Below are 16,852 nucleotides of genomic sequence, written 5' to 3' on the forward strand. Positions count from 1 at the left end.
TGTCACTCTGTGCTGATTAAAACCGTTTTCTTTAAAATAAACTGACACTGACATGTTCAGATATTTCATACTTTGTTTTTACATGAAAGAATGATTGCTGTGAGCTATTGTTGATTATTTGTGCAACATGAAATCACACATCCCGAAATCAATTAAAAATCGGAAGTTACCAAATTAGATTTGCTGTTAGAAGCAATTATGCTAAGTTTAAAGAGTGTGAGCTTTAAAAAGGAGACTTGTTTTCATGAGATTCACTTTTTAATTCATTAACCATTCTTGATTGCTGTCAATAATCATTTCCAGAAGCCGCTGATAAAAGAATAATCATCCATTAAATAAAATGACCAAGCTGCTTCGGCTTATCTCTGGGAGAGTCATGTGTCAGTGCACACAGAGATAATCAGATGCACATTACTGGAATTGTTTGTGCATATTTTTAGGTTTTCACACTGAAAAGCACAAGTTGTATAAATGCAGTGTTTTCAGTGCATCAATGATGCTCTTGACCTTCACTACAGTATTTAAAGGAACACTCCACAGTTTTGTTTGGAAACAGGCTAATTTTACAGCTCCACTAGAGTTAAATGGTTGAGATTTACCAGTTTTGAATCCATTCAACTGATCTGCACACTTTATCTTAGCTTAGCATAAATCATTGAATCGGATTAGACCATTAGCATCTCGCTCAAAAATGACCAAAGAGTTTTGATAACTTTGCTGTTCAAAGCTTAGTACTAAGTCTCACAGAAAATTAAAAGTTGCTTTTTTTATAGGCTGGTATGGCTAGGAACTATACTCAATTCTGGCGTAATAATCAGTTAACTTTGCTGCTGTACCATGGCTGCAGCACATGTGCAATGATATTATGCAGAACTGTTACATAATTAACTAGATAGGGACTATTTTCAGGTACTGCCTAATATCATTGCACCTGCTGCAGCCACAGTACGCCAGCAAGTTAATGAATTATTACGCCAGAATGAGTGTATTGTTCTCATTTCCTAGTATAGTACTTAGCAAAATAAAAGATAAAACTACACAAGAGTCCAGCTTTAAATAGGAAAATTATCAAAACCTTTTTTTTTTTTTTTTTTTTGAGCGAGATGCTAATGGTCTAATCCGATTCAATGAGTTATGCTAAGCTAAGATAAAAGTGCTTTTGCCAGATCGGTTGAATGGATTACCAGAGCTGGTACCTATTTACCTATCTGGGCATTATATCATAATAGAAATGCAGAAGTGTCCAGCTTTAAATTGTAAAATTATCTCAAATCTTTTTTTAAATTCTTGAGCGAGATGCTAATGGCCTAATCCAAATCAATAAATTTTACTAAGCTAAAAGTGCTCCTGCCAGACCTGGAGATCTGCTGAATGGATTACCAGAGCCAGTACCTAACTACCTGACTGGGAACTATTTCACAATAGAAATACAGAAGTGTCCAGCTTTTAATAGTAAATTATTTTAAATCTTTTTTTTTTTTATTCTTAAGCTTAATGCTAATGGTCTAATCTGATTCAATAATTATGCTAAGCTAAGCTAAAAGTGTTCTTGCCAGACTGGCTGAATAGAATACCAGAGCTGGGAACTATTTCACAATGGAAATGCAGAGGTGTCCAACTTGATAAAGTTATCTCAGATCGTTTTTAAAATTCTTCATTGAGATGCTAATGGTCTAATCCAATTCAATGAATTATGCTAAGCTAAGCTAAAAGTGCTCCTGCCAGACCGGTTGAATGGATTACCAAAGCTTGAATTACCTAGTTACCTGGCTGGGGACTATTTCACGATAGAAATGCAGAAGAGTCCAGCTTTAAATAGGAAAATTATCTCAAATCTTTTTTTTTTTATTCTTAAGTTTGATACTAATGGCCTAATCCGATTCAATGAATTATGCTTAGCTAAAAATGCTCCCGCCAGACCGGCTGAATGGATTACCAGAGCCGGTACCTAGTTACCTGGCTGGGGACTATTTCACGATAGAAATGTAGAAGTATCCAGCTTTAAATGGGTATATTATCTCATCTTTTATTATTATTATTATTCTTAAGCTTGATACTAATAGTCTAATCTGATTCAATGAATTATGCTAAACTAAGATAAATGTACTACTGACAGACCTGGAGATCTCCTGAATGGATACTAGAGCTGGTACCTAGTCACCGGGCAGGGGACTATTCCACAATAGAAATACAGAAGTGTCCAGCTTTAAATAGGAAAATTATCTACATTTTTTTTTTTATTCTTGAGCGAGATGCTAATGGTCTAATCAAATTCTATAATATATACTAAGCTAAGCTAAAAGTGCTCCAGACAGACCTGGAGATCAGCAGAATGGATTATCAGAGCCTACCTAGTTACCTGTCTGGGGGCTATTTCACGATAGAAATACAGATGTGTCCAGCTTTAAATAGGAAAATTATCTCAAATCTTTTTTTCAATTCTTGATTGAGATCATAATGGTCTAATCCGATTTGATGAATTATGCTAAGCTAAGCTAAACATACTCCTGCCAGTCCTGGAGATTGGCTGAATGGATTCAAAAATGGTAAAACTCAACTGTAGATGAGTTCATTTAAGGCTTTGCTGTATGTCGGATGCTTGAAGCTTCTGCTGTTTGCTCTTGATGTCCTAACACTTCACGTCTCCTCTGTGTTTTTCCTCTACACGCTCTCGCTCGTTTATGTAGGAGAAAGTTGAACCCCAGGTTGGTAAAGTTGCTCTTGCTTTCAGCTTCTGATGAGTGTTTATGTATGTGTGTCATTTCACCATTTGCTTGTCCACCTGAGATTTGTCCTAACTTTAATAGAGAAAGCTCCAGAAATAGTGTCACATCTCCTCATAACTGGCTCACTCACAACCATTTTACATTCGTCCTTCATGTTGACTTTGGTGTATTATCCATTATCACTTTACATTTGTTCAGGCTATGTGCCAATGTTCATGCTGTCTGTTGTGTATAGTTTAGTATAGTATAGATAAATGCATCCCAAATCATAGAATGATGAAAATAATGTGCAGAATATAACATGTTCTGTGTTGGGTTGATGCATTTCCGTTTTTAAACAGGATGTTGTCATATGACCGAGATGTTGTTGTAAATAGTAATGCTGTTATGGGAGTTTATATGACTAGTTTATATGACTTTTGATAGGGTAATTTTTCTATGGTTATAAAGTGAATCAACCTTTAAGCAGTACCATTAAGATTAGCATTTAGTTGAATTAGCATGGTGTTATCTAAAGGCTACTGTCTATTATTTTAATTCAGCTATCCAAATCCTAGTTTCATCCCAAATTTAAAAGAAATTTATATATTGGATAAACATAAGTGTATTCTCCAAAAATGCATGTGTGTATATGCGTGTATATAGTGTTGTGTAGATGCTGTATGCTAAATATATATTATATTATATTATATTATATCATATTATATTATATTATATTGTATTATATTATATTATACTTATTATATTACATTATATTATACTTAATATATTAAATTATATTTATTTTATTATATTACATTTTATTTATTACATTATGCTATATTATATTATATTTAATATATTACATTATTATATTATATTTAGTATATTATATTTATTACATTATATTATATGTGATAGCATCAGCATGTAGCTAAATTAGCATAAACAAAGGATATGCAGTTAACGAAAGGTTATTATAGTATATTATATAGTATTATATTAATTATAATATATTTAATTATGTTGTGTTATCTTATATTCACAGGGCCATTTAAATGAATTGACATTAACAATGTTAAAATAGCATTAGCACTAGCATTTAGTTTAATTAACATTAAAAAAGCTTATTTGCTAGTTGTCTTGCTAATTCCAGTGGTCATTGTTTATTTTCCTGCTAGCATAAATAGCCTCAGATCTAACAGACTTGGATTAAATCGCACTAAATGATTTCATATAGACATTTTATGAATGCAGCCAGAGGTTATAATGCTGTGATAGCATTAGCATGTAGCGAAATTAACATTAAACAAAGGATATCCAGTCAACAAAAGGACACAGTTTAATGCGCTTATATCATTAATTACAATTATTTTAAGTTATTCCTTTCTGAATAAAGATTTCTGTCCATATTTGGTCCTGACAATATAAAGAAATTCAAGCATTAGCATTAGCCGTTAGCATTTTCCACATTACTTGTCCCCTTCACTTCATTCTTCTTATCAGAATCACCGTTTTATGCCCTTTCCTACATCAATAATTCATTACCATCTGAATTTTGAATAGTACCCTGCTTATGAATTATAGATTTGCATTGGATGGATATGAATATGTGGCCGTCTGTGTATGTATTGTTGTCACTGGTGCAGTTGTGTGTTAATTACTGTGTGTTTAATGACGGTGGGAGGTTTTTGTGTGGGGTCAGCATGTCTTATAGCGAGGCGATGGATAAAGTCTCATTACTTTTAGCTTAGGGAGTGAGTCACAGTCTGACACCCCACAGCTCTCACCAAAACACAACATCTATTATTAAAACACCATCAAGACTCGCAGACAATAGACGCCCAGACGCATGACTCACTTTTTTCTTTTTGGATAAATCTACCATGTTTGTTGTAAATAATTCACGCAAAACTGAAAATGTGGAAAAAGTCATTGCAATTCTGACTTCAACTGTAAATGCTATGTTAGAAGTACGCTAGCGGATGACTTACAGATTTGGATTCAAATGCAAGATTGAACAAAAAATTTAATTTTATATGGTCGTAAAACCAATTGCATTGAACTAAAATGATCGCATTAATATGTACAGTATTTCAAAGGTGTAAAGAGTACCTGAAAACCACACTTGAGTAAAAGTACAGATACCAGTAAAAATTACTCCATTACAAGTTACAAGTCACCAATTCCAATAAGACTTGAGTACAAGTATTAAAGTATCCATATTTAAAAGAACTTAAGTATTTTACTCATATGTTGGCTCATAGAACACCAAGAAAGGTTTTATTTCCTAGTATAGAAATTAAATTAAATATGAACACCTCAATGTTTTTAAAATGGCAGAACAAAATAGATAAAAAAGAACAAAAAGTCTCAAACTCAAATGTTCAAAAAAAAGGCACAAACAATTTTTAAAAAAAAGTAGTAAAGCGTAGTAAAAGAAAAAATCAGAGCTGGCTTACAGGTGATTCACCTCTCAGGGCTCTATTTTGACGGTCTATGCGCAAAACGCAGGACGCAAACGCTTTCAGGGCGTGTCAAAACGCATTTTTGCTAATTTAAGGATGGGAAAATCGGCTTTGCGCCGTGGTGCATGGTCTAAAAGGGTTGAGTTTATTTTCTTAATGAGTTATAGGTGTGTTTTGAGAATAAACCAATTAGAGTCTCATCTCCCATTCCCTTTAAGAGCCAGCTGCGTCACGCCATAAGCGCATTCGCTATTTACAGGACGCAAAGTAAGTCTAAGTGGAAAAATGAGCATTTCACAAGCAAACAGTTCACAGTTTTTTTAACAGAAAACTGTTAAACAGAGCATCTACTGCGTGAGAATGAGAGATAATGAATCACTTTCACTTTAGCTCTTGGATAAGGAAACCTTTACGCACAGACATCAATTATTCTATAAATATTCGTTTCAAAACTATTTCTAAATTCAGTTCTAATTTTCAGCAAACGAATAAATGAATAATAATAACGTAGTGCGGTCAAAAACCTGAGTTATATCCTTAAACACGGGATCATCCCGAGATGAAGAAGACATAAAAGCAGTGATTTTTCATCTTTATGTAGGCTAGAAAATAATATGTTTTGTAATATTTTAATCCTTTATATTTATATCCTATATCTATTCTCATTATATCCTATATACATCCTTAATATTTGAATTTTTTCATATGTAAAGATATTTGCCTATTGCTCTCTTGTATTAAGCAGTGTGTAAGCGAGGCGCAACTCTGCGCCAGAGTTTAGACCAGGTTTGTTTTGGTCTAATGAAAAATCTATTATAGTTTCTTAAAATAGCGACGCGCCAGCGGTCCGCCTCAGAACGCCTTCCTTTTTAGACCAGAACGCCTATGGGCGCACATATGAGCGCTGATGTATTTGCTATTTAAACAGCGTAGCGCAACGCCTCAAAACCACTCTTGCGTCAAGCTGAAACTACCAAAAGACTATTGCGCCGTGCCTTGCGCCACATTGCGCCGGGTGTATGATAGGGCCCTCAGTCTCAAAGGGGGTCAATTTTATTTTGAGTAGTTTTTCAGTTGATTAAAATGTTTTCTCTGTATTAAAATTAAAGGAGCGGAGCGGTGTTATTTTTCAACTTAGTAAACTACATATAAATTCAATGAAAAATACATCACAAACTCACAGCTAAATGCGCCTGATGCAGAATGTATCATTTTAGCGATACATTTATTCTTGTTGCACAAAAAAAAAAGCTTAAACAGTCATGTCATGTCGCAGTGGTTTTTGTCATATCAGTAACTGTATTAAATTCACTAAATTCACATTTAATTAACATTAAATAGAATCTTACCTCAATGTGTTTTCTCAAATTTGACGATAAATTCTTAAAAAAGGTGCCGACTTGTCGCGCACAATCACAATGTTACAGGTAACAAGAAGCACCCGTTCAAATGTAGTGGAGTAAATAGTATATATCCTCAATCAAAAATGTAGTAAAGTACAGAGTAAAAGTTGCTTATATTTTTAATACTCAGTACAAGTACAATGTAGCCAAAAAAATATTTGCGTAAAGTAACAAAGTCCATTTACTTAAGTATTTTACACCACTGCAAGTATTTAGTTAAACTACTATTTTTATTACTCAGTGTCATCATATCATCACAAAATTTATATATAATGTATCACTATTATATACTCTTAATACATGTATGTAATAGCAAAAAAAACAAAAACAGCTATGTTAAATTGTAATAACATTTCACAATAGTACTGCTATCGGGTCCGGCACGTTCATAGAGGCGACCTAACCGCGACATCCCCCCCTGTCCTCACTTTCATCTGCGACCGCCGGCCCCCGGTCTTCTCTTCGCAAACAGGTCACTTTAGTTTTCACTTTTAGGTTGAATGAGAGTGTTTGGGTGTTTCCCAGTGATAGGTTGCAGCTGGAAGGCCATCCGCTGTGTAAAACATATGCTGGATAAGTTGGCAGTTCATTCCGCTGTGGCGACCCCTGATGAATAAAGGGACTAAGCCGAAAAGAAACTGAATGAATGAATGATAATGACAATTGTTTTTGATATCGTCATAGTCTTTGGTGAGAATAAGACACAGACATTTAAATTAAAATGACATGTGTAAAAGATGCACGTCTAAAATATAAAAATATATTAATAAAAGAACACATATGTTCATATTTTAATCTTATTAGATCAGTCACATGGGTTTGAAACAAGATGAGCGTGAGTAAATGATGACGGAGGGTTAATTTTAGTGTGCACTCTCCCTTTAAATGCTGTTTAATTTTCGTGTAATTTGGCTGAGGTGCTTAAGAAGAGCTTGGTCTGCATTCTTATGGCTGATTTGAGGGATTATGCAGCAGGAATGATCTCGGGGTGTAATGTGTTTTGGGCGGGTTTGTGGATGTGTGTTTGCTGTGAGTCAGACTGCAGGTGTATTAACTGTGTTTTGTGCTGTTTCAGGGAGGGTGACTGGTGGCTAGCGCGATCACTGACGACAGGAGAGAGCGGATACATTCCCAGCAATTACGTGGCACCGTCTGACTCCATCCAGGCTGAAGAGTAAATCCTCCTCCTCCTTTTTTTTCTCTCCTTTTTTTGCTTTGCTCTTCTCCTCCCTGAGGCTCCATTGGTTTGCTTTTGATTTCCCTTTGTTGTGATGTCAGAACTCTCTAATCCAATTGGATCTCTCCCTGACATGATTCTGATTCCTTACGAATGCAGATATTGATTCCTTTAATCAAAAATCAGCTAATTGATTCGAGTCATCTTAATTTATGCAGTTCTTATACAATCAATAGATTTCAAAGCAGCTTAACAGTAATAAATAAGAGAACGACAATGACTGATTCAGTGGTTTGATTCAGTAGAGTCATTGAATTGATTCATTTAAAAAGAATGTGCTCAAAAGAGTCACTTGTTCTACAAAGAAATGTTCTGACTCAATAGACTGATTTGTTCATGAATCACAAAATCTTTTGACTCATCTGAGCTTGATTCTGGTTCCGATATTGATTCTTTTGCTCAAAAATCAGCTAATTGATTCGAGCCATCTTTATTTATGTAGTTCTTACACAATAAATAGATTTCAAAGCAGCTTAGCAGTAATAAACAAGAAAATAACAGTGACTCATTCAGTGGAGTCATTAAATTGATCCATTTAAAAATAATGTGCTCAAAAGAGTCACTTCTTCCACAAAGAAAAGATTTGACTCAATAGACTGAATCGTTCTTAAATCACAGCATCTTTCAACTCATCTTAGCCCGATTCTTGTTCCGATATTAATTATTTTACTCAAAAATCAGCTAATTGATTCGAGTCATCTTTATTTGTGTAGTTTTTATACAATCAATAGATTTCAAAGCAGCTTAGCAGTAATAAACAGGTGGATAACAATGACTGATTCAGTGGTTTGATTCAGTGGAGTCATTGAATTGATTCATTTAAAAAGAATGTGCTCAAAAGAGTCACTTGTTCTACTTAGAAAAGATCTCACTCAATAGACTGATCCGTTTATAAATCACAAAATCCTTTGACTCATATGAGCTTGATTCTGGTTCCTTACTGATGCCGATAATGATTCTTTTACTCAAAAATCAGCTAAATGATTCGAGTCATCTTTATTTATGTAGTTCTTATACAATAAATAGATTTCAGAGGAGCTTAACTGTAGTAAACAGGGAAAATGACAGTGACTGATTCAGTGTTTTCATTCAATGGAGTCATTGAATGGATTCATTTAAAAAGAATGTGCTCAAAAGAGTCACTTGTTCTATTAAGAAAGTTCTGACTCACTAGACGTTTAGTTCATGATTTACAAAACCCTTTGACTGATCTGAGCTTAAATCTGGTTCTGATATTGATTCTTTTACTTAAATATCAGCTAATTGATTCAAGTCATCTTTTTTATGTAATTCGTACACAATTAATAGATTTCAAAGCAGCTTAGCAGTAATAAATAGAAGAATGACAATGATTTAGTAGTTTGATTCAGTCGATTCATTCACTTGATTCAAAAAAGAATGTGCTCGAAAGAGTCATTTGTTCTACAAAGAAAAGATCTGACTCAATAGATCAATTCATTCATGAATCACAGAATCTTTTGACTCATCTGAGCTTGATTCTGGTTCCTTGATGGCGATAATTACTATTTATGTGATCCAGTGATGGGTTGCAGCTGGAAGGGCATCCACTGCGTAAAACATATGCTGGGTTAATTGCCGGTTCATTCCGCTGTAGCGACCCCAGATTTATAAAGGGTCTAAGCCGAAAAGAAAATGAATGATGAATGATTCAGTGGTTTGATCTGTTTTGGTTTGAGTCACTGAAACGATTCAGTTAAATTCACTCAAGAGAGTCATTTGATCTTGACTGAACATATTTGACTCAACAAAGAGATTTGCTATAGTACTGTCATTGAACCAAATCAGCATTGAACTGAATAGTTTAATACAGTAACTGTGCCACATTAGTCATTTATGAAATGAGTTTTGGTTTACGCTGCAGCTCTACTCAAGTTAATGTAAAATAATGAAACTGATTCATTCATAAGTGGATGAATCACATGTTAATTTCCTAACCACCCTCACTGACTCAGTGATTGACCTATGAGTCTTTGTGCAAGTCACATGAGGAGTTCAAACATGTGATTCAACAGAACAATCGGTTCATGAATTATCAACACTGTCAGTATTTTAATACATCAGTTAAAATACTGATGCTCAATGCAGTTATTGCAAATAACTAAAAGTAAAACAATATAAAAACCTTGCTTGTAAATAATTCTTGAAATAACTAAAATTTCTTTCTAAAAAAGCGTGTTTATGAATACAAATAACAAAAACAAAAAAAGCAAACAAATCTACAAAAAAAAAACAAGAAAACTGCAAACTAAAACTAATAACTGAAACTTATATCTGCTATATCTTAAGCAGTTAGAGTAATCTCAAGTTTATGCTTATATAGGTTTATAAGGAAGGAGGATTGATACGTCTCATAAAATAATGTTTTTGTAACATTCTTCCACAGTACAGAGAAGTAATGAATAATTTAATATCAATTATATGCAAACATATAATATATCTAAACATGGTAAGCTAGCTGGGTGTTTTAATGCACAAATACTAATATGACAAAAGATCCAGGCAAATTTGTGTCATTTCTGCAATTAACCAAAGAAAATTTAATTGACCGTTAAAAAAACAGCCACTTGAACTAATTGTTTTTATAATTTTCCAGGCATTGGAATTACAACTATGTACATTTGTTGAATATAATTTTATAATTCAGATAAGTCTCAGATAAATTATTAGTTCCCCCTAATTTTTAGCCCCCCTATTTATTTACTGTTTTACCCTATTTCTGTTTAATGGAGAGAAGATTTTTTCAAGACATTTCTAAACACAATAGTTTTAATAACTTATTTCTAATAACTAATTTATTTTATTTTAGCCATGATGACAGTAAATAATATTTTACTAGCCATTTTTAAGACAATTCTATAAAATGCTTAAGTAGGGTAATTAGGTTGATCAGACAGGTTAGGGTAATTAGCCAAGCTATTGTATAACAATGGTTCGTTCTATCGAAAAAATATATAGCTTAAAGGGAATAATAATATTTACCTTAAAATGGTGTTTAAAAAATTAATAACTGCTTTTATTCTAGCCCAAATAAAACCAATAAGACTTTCTCCACAGAAAAAATATTATCAGACATACTCTGAAAATTTCCTTGCTCTGTCAATCATCATTTAGAAAATATAAAAAAATAAATAAAAAAGGGGCTAATAACTCTGACTTCAACTGTATGTGTGTATAATATCTATATATATATATATATATATATATATATATATATATATATATATATATATATGATAACTTTATTTACAATTCTAATGGTTTAAACAATATATGTATACAGCATTTGTGTAATATTTAAAAATATATGTTACATATATTACATATTTCACACATGTGAAATGCAAATATGAACTTGTATGTCATACTGTATACAGTTGAAGCCAGAATTCTTATAAATTATTATGCCCCTGTATTTTTATGGAGAACAGATTTTTCTAAAATATTTCTAAACATAATAGTTTTAATAACTCATTTCTAATAACTGATTTATTTTATCTTTGCCATGATGACAGTAAATAATATTTGAGATATTTTTCACACTACTAGTATTCAGCTTAAAGTGACATTTAAAGGCTCAAAATGGTTTTTAAAAAAATTAAAAGCTGCTTTTATTCTAGACTAAATAAGACAAACAAGAAATTTTTTTCTCTAAAAGAAAAAAATATTATAGGACATATCGTGAAAAAATTCCTATGTTAAACATCATTTGGGAAATATTTGAATAAGAAAAAAAATAATTCACATGAGGGCTAATAATTTTGACTTTAACTCTATGTAGTTTGCTTATAGCGCCATATATCATACAGTGCATTCGGAAAGTATTCATAGCGCTTCACTTTTTCCACATTTTTTATGTTACAGCCCTATTTTAAAATGGATTCAATTCATTTATTTCCTCAACATTCTACACACAACACCCCATAATGACAATGTGAAAAAGAGTTTTTTGAAACTGTTGCAAATGTATTCAAAATAAAAAACCTGAAAAAACACATGTACATCAGTATTCACAGCCTTTGCTCAATACTTTGTTGATGCACATTTTGCAGCAATCACAGCCTCAAGTCGTTTTGATTATGGTGCCACAAGCTTGACACACCTGTCTTTGGGAATTTTTGTCCATTCCTCTTTGCAGCACCTCTCAAGTTCTGTCAGGTTGGATGGGAAGCGACAGTGTACAGCCATTTTCAGATCTCTCCAGAGATGTTCAATTGATTTATGTCTGGGCTCTGGCTGGGCCACTCAAGGACATTCACCGAGTTATTGTTGTACCACTCCATTGTTATTTTGGCAGGGTGCTTTGGGTCATTGTCCTGCTGGAAGATGAACCGTCGCCTCAGTCTGAGGTCAAGAGCACTCTAAAGCAGGTTTTCATTCAGGATGTCTCTGTACATTGCTGCATTCATCTTTCCCTCTATCCTGACTAGTCTTCCAGTTCCTGCTGCTGAAAACATCCCAACAGCACGATGCTGTCACCAACATGCTTCACTGTAGGGGTGGTATTAGCCTGGTGATGAGCGGTGCCTGGTTTGCTCCAAACATAATGCCTGGCATTCACACCAAAGAGTTCAATTTGAGTCTCATCAGACCAGAGAAGTTAGTTTCTTATGGTCTGAGAGTCCTTCAGATGCCTTTTAGCAAACTCCAGGCACTAAGTGTCTTCCGTCTGGCCACTCTACCATACAGGCCTGATTGGTGGATTGCTGCACAGATGGTTGTCCTTCTGTAAGGTTCTCCTCTCTCCACAGAAGAACGCTGGAGCTCAGAGAGTGTGACCATCGGGCTAATAATCACTTCCCTGACTAAGGCCCTTCTCCCCTGATCACTCAGCTTAGATGGCCGGCCAGCTCTAGGAAGAGTCCTGGTGGTTCCAAACATCTTCTGATGATGGAGGCCACTGTGCTCATAGGGACTTTCAGAGCAGCAGAAATGTTTCTGTAACCTTTCTCAACCTTGCGCCTCGAGACAATCCTGTCTCGGAGCTCCACAGACAATTCCTTTGTCTTCATGCTTGGTTTGTGCTTTGACATGCACTGTCAACCCTGGGACCTCATATAGAAGTAGAAACAGAATGTACTTGAGCTCAATTTAGAGCTTCATGGCAAAGACTGTGGATACTTTATGTGATTTTCAGGTTTTTTAATTTTAATAAATTTGCAACAATTTCAAAAACTCTTTTTCCACATTGTCATTATGGGATATTGTGTGTAGAATTTTAAAGAAATAAATTAATTTAATCCATGTTGCAATAAGGCTGTGACATAAAAAATTAGCAAAAAGTGAAGCGCTATGAATACTTTCCGCATGCACTGTATTTCAGAATGGGATATTACTGTCGCTCAGCAGAATTCTTCATACTCGGCCCATCTCTCTTTCTCCTTTTGCTCTGACCTTTGAGTCCTTCATTTCTCCCTTCATGCTTTTGCACTTTTGCCCTCGTCCATTATCTAAAATATAGTCACTCCATCATTCCATCAGTCCCACACAGAAAACCCCAAAGAGCTTTTCCCAGTAGAGCGAGTGAAAGACGTCAGCATTAGCCTACTATTGTCTGTCCTGTTCTAATGCTAACACACACACACACACACACACACTGTTGCTCAGTACAGCTTTAAACAAATACACACAAGCAGTCTTTTGAATTGCTGTAATGACTAATTTTTCCACCCTTGCTTCGCCAGTCATCTCAGATTGACTCTGGAGAAAAGGTAAGACTCAAAGAAAGAGAGATTTATAGACTATAAACGTCACTGGGTCAGTCATCAATCCCAAACGTTATCGCTACCGGAGGCAGAATCTTACAACCTGAATCGCTGTTTAATATCTTGAGGATTACTGTAAAATATAATCACTGTAGGTTTAAAAGATAAACTCTACACAAGCTATTAACAGAAACCAGGCCCGGATTGGTTAATCGGGAGGACCGGGAGAATTCCTGGTGGGCCGGTTCGTTTTTCGGCCGCGAGGGCCAGTGTCCCTAGCTCCAGAATCTGTAGCTCTCAGCAGTCACACTTTTTAAATTAATTTATTTATTTACTTGACCACAGTCTTCTTATCCATTATTTTACCGCAGCTCTGCTCTTTTTATATATAACCAGCCTGCAGTTTCATAATGTTATAAGTCACCTTTCATTACACAACCGTTGTGGCCCAGAGGTTAGCACGTTAGATTACGACGTCGCCAACACGGGTTTGATCCTCGCCCGAGTATGTTATTATTTTCATTTTTATTGTTGAGACAAATAATACTGTTTGAGTTGTTGAACATTTGAAGTTCTAAAGCGGCTGTTTTCTCAAAAAAAAAAAAGACGTGATGGTGTAATTAGAAACTGAATTGGAAATGACCTTATTTTAATATAGTCAGTCGTGAACTGAGGTGGGCCGGTCTGAGGCTTGAAACTCCAGGGCTGAAAAGGAGTCCCACTCCGGCCCTGACAGAAACTATCATGATTTATTGACAATAAACGTCACTGGGTCAGTCGTCAATTCTAAACATTATCGTTTTATAGTTACTGGAATCAGAACATTACAACCTGAATCAGTGTTTAGTATCTCGCGCTGTACAATTCTGTTGAGGATTACAGTAAAATATAGTCACTGTAGGTTCAAAATATATACTCTAAACAAGCTATTAACAGAAAAAGCCAAGATTTTATAACACAAATGTCACTGGGTCAGTCGTCAATCCCGGAAGTTATCGTTTAATCGCTACTGAAACCAGAACATCACAACCTGAATCAGTGTTTAATATCTCATACTTACTTACTCCAACATTCTGTTGAGGATTACTGTAAAATATAGTCACTGTAGGTTCAAAATATATACTCTAAACAAGCTATTAACAGAAAAAGCCAAGATTTTATAACACAAATGTCACTGGGTCAGTCGTCAATCCCGGAAGTTATCGTTTAATCGCTACTGAAACCAGAACATCACAACCTGAATCAGTGTTTAATATCTCCCGCTGTACAATTCTGTTGAGGATTACTGTAAAATATAGTCACTGTAGGTTCAAAATATATACTCTAAACAAGCTATTAACAGAAAAAGCCAAGATTTTATAACACAAATGTCACTGGGTCAGTCGTCAATCCCGGAAGTTATCGTTTAATCGCTACTGAAACCAGAACATCACAACCTGAATCAGTGTTTAATATCTCCCGCTGTACAATTCTGTTGAGGATTACTGTAAAATATAGTCACTGTAGGTTCAAAATATATACTCTAAACAAGCTATTAACAGAAAAAGCCAAGATTTTATAACACAAATGTCACTGGGTCAGTCGTCAATCCCGGAAGTTATCGTTTAATCGCTACTGAAACCAGAACATCACAACCTGAATCAGTGTTTAATATCTCATACTTTACAATTCTGTTGAGGATTACTGTAAAATATAGTCACTATAGGTTCAAAATATATACACTATTAACATGAATTATTATGATTCAATGACTATAAAAGTCACTGGGAGTCAGTCGTAATGTTATATCGCTACTGGAACCAGAACATTACAACCTGAACCGCTGTTTTATAAGCTACATTTTAAAATGGTGTAGTTATGATTTAATATACAGTACACTGCTGTTCATGTGCTTTGGGTCAATAAGAAAGGAATCAATAGTTTTATTTTTTAATTTATTGATGATCATCTAATGATGCTGACAAATTAACAATGACTTTTACTGACATTTTTGGTGACGTTTGAAATTAGACATTGTCTGGATTGGTTATGTAAATGAGCTAGTAATAAGGTTGAAGGGGGTTTTTTTGTACAGATTTATTTCTATATATCATTTGTTTTACTATATATGGTCACAAACCGCTAATAATTTCAACTTCTCAAGTAATGTCAATTTCTTGGAGATTAGTTCCTACTTTCATAATGCAATTCAAAAGCAAAATTAAAAAGAAAACACCTCTTAATTAGTTCTTGATTTCAGCCAATTATAAATGAAGAGTTTTTGCATTGAGTGTTTATTTGTATGGTCAGTCTCTATCTGGCCAGCTGCATGTTTCTGATATGATGTAATGACATCATCTAAATCCCTCCGTCTGTGTGTTTTCTGTGTTTCTCCAGATGGTACTTCGGAAAAATCACACGCAGAGACTCTGAGCGACTGCTCTTGAATCTGGAGAACAGACGAGGAACTTTCCTGGTCAGAGAGAGCGAGACCACCAAAGGTGATTGAATGAGAACTGTAAACATGCTTTAAAGATGGATTTTTTTTAGATTTATTACTTTATTCAATAAAAAGTGATATTTCTTTTCAAGCATATAGTCTTTTTTTATTATATAGTTTATTATTAATTTATTAGTAATTTTAATAATAATAGTACTACTACTACTACTACTGTGGAAATGTTTTTTTATACATTTTATATTTAAATTTTACCAAAGGAAGTAAAATGTGAAGAGTACAGTTTAAACTTTATTTATTTATTTATTTTTTAATTGATTCATTCATTTTTAATTATAACACTTATAACACTATTATATATAATTAAATATTATTATATCATTTAGATTTATTTATTTATTCATTTATTTATTTAAATAAAATTTTTGTTTATTATTATTTTATTTAGTTTTAGTTTTAAATATAATTATATATACGTTTTTATTTATTTTATTAAAATTATTTAGTTTTATTCATTTTATTTTAGTTGTAAATATAATGATATATAATTTATATTTATTTAAAAAAAAACATATTTATTTTATTTTATTTTAGTTTAGTTTAAAATATAATTACATATTATTTTTATTTATTTGCCTAATTTTTTTATTTTAGTTTTAAATATAATCATATATAATTTGTATTTATTTGTTTAAAAATTTTATTATTTATTTAAATGCTATTTTTATTTATTTTATTTTAGTTTAGTTTTTTGTTACTTTTTTGCTTGGATAATTTTTATTTTATTTATTTTGTTGTAGTTTTAAATATAATTATATATAATTTCTATTCATTTATTCGTTTAAATTTCTATTTATTTAATTTTATTTTTTAAATGTA

The 16,852-nt window shown here is 33.4% G+C and overlaps 1 protein-coding gene and 1 long non-coding RNA gene across 6 annotated transcripts in view; one reads left to right on the top strand and one right to left on the bottom strand.

Annotated features, from left to right (window-relative positions):
• The window catches only part of src (SRC proto-oncogene, non-receptor tyrosine kinase), a 108,217-nt gene that overhangs the window by 71,044 nt on the left and 20,321 nt on the right, over positions 1 to 16,852 (top strand). For 2 of the 5 annotated variants that reach the window (XM_088651660.1, XM_088651661.1), the window contains exons 4-7: positions 2,688 to 2,705; positions 7,652 to 7,750; positions 13,516 to 13,542; positions 15,913 to 16,016. In XM_088651660.1, the coding sequence (XP_088507786.1) occupies positions 2,688 to 2,705; positions 7,652 to 7,750; positions 13,516 to 13,542; positions 15,913 to 16,016 (248 nt within the window). 5 annotated transcript variants of the gene reach the window in all.
• On the bottom strand, positions 14,317 to 15,732 carry LOC147838273 (uncharacterized). The gene is made up of 2 exons (XR_015524126.1): positions 14,660 to 15,732; positions 14,317 to 14,453 (listed from the first exon to the last, which is right to left on the bottom strand). It is a non-coding gene; the product is annotated as an uncharacterized LOC147838273 (long non-coding RNA).

This window comes from Danio rerio, chromosome 23 (assembly GCF_052040795.2).
Source record: "Danio rerio strain M-AB ecotype USA chromosome 23, GRCz13ab, whole genome shotgun sequence".
Lineage (NCBI taxonomy): Eukaryota > Metazoa > Chordata > Actinopteri > Cypriniformes > Danionidae > Danio > Danio rerio.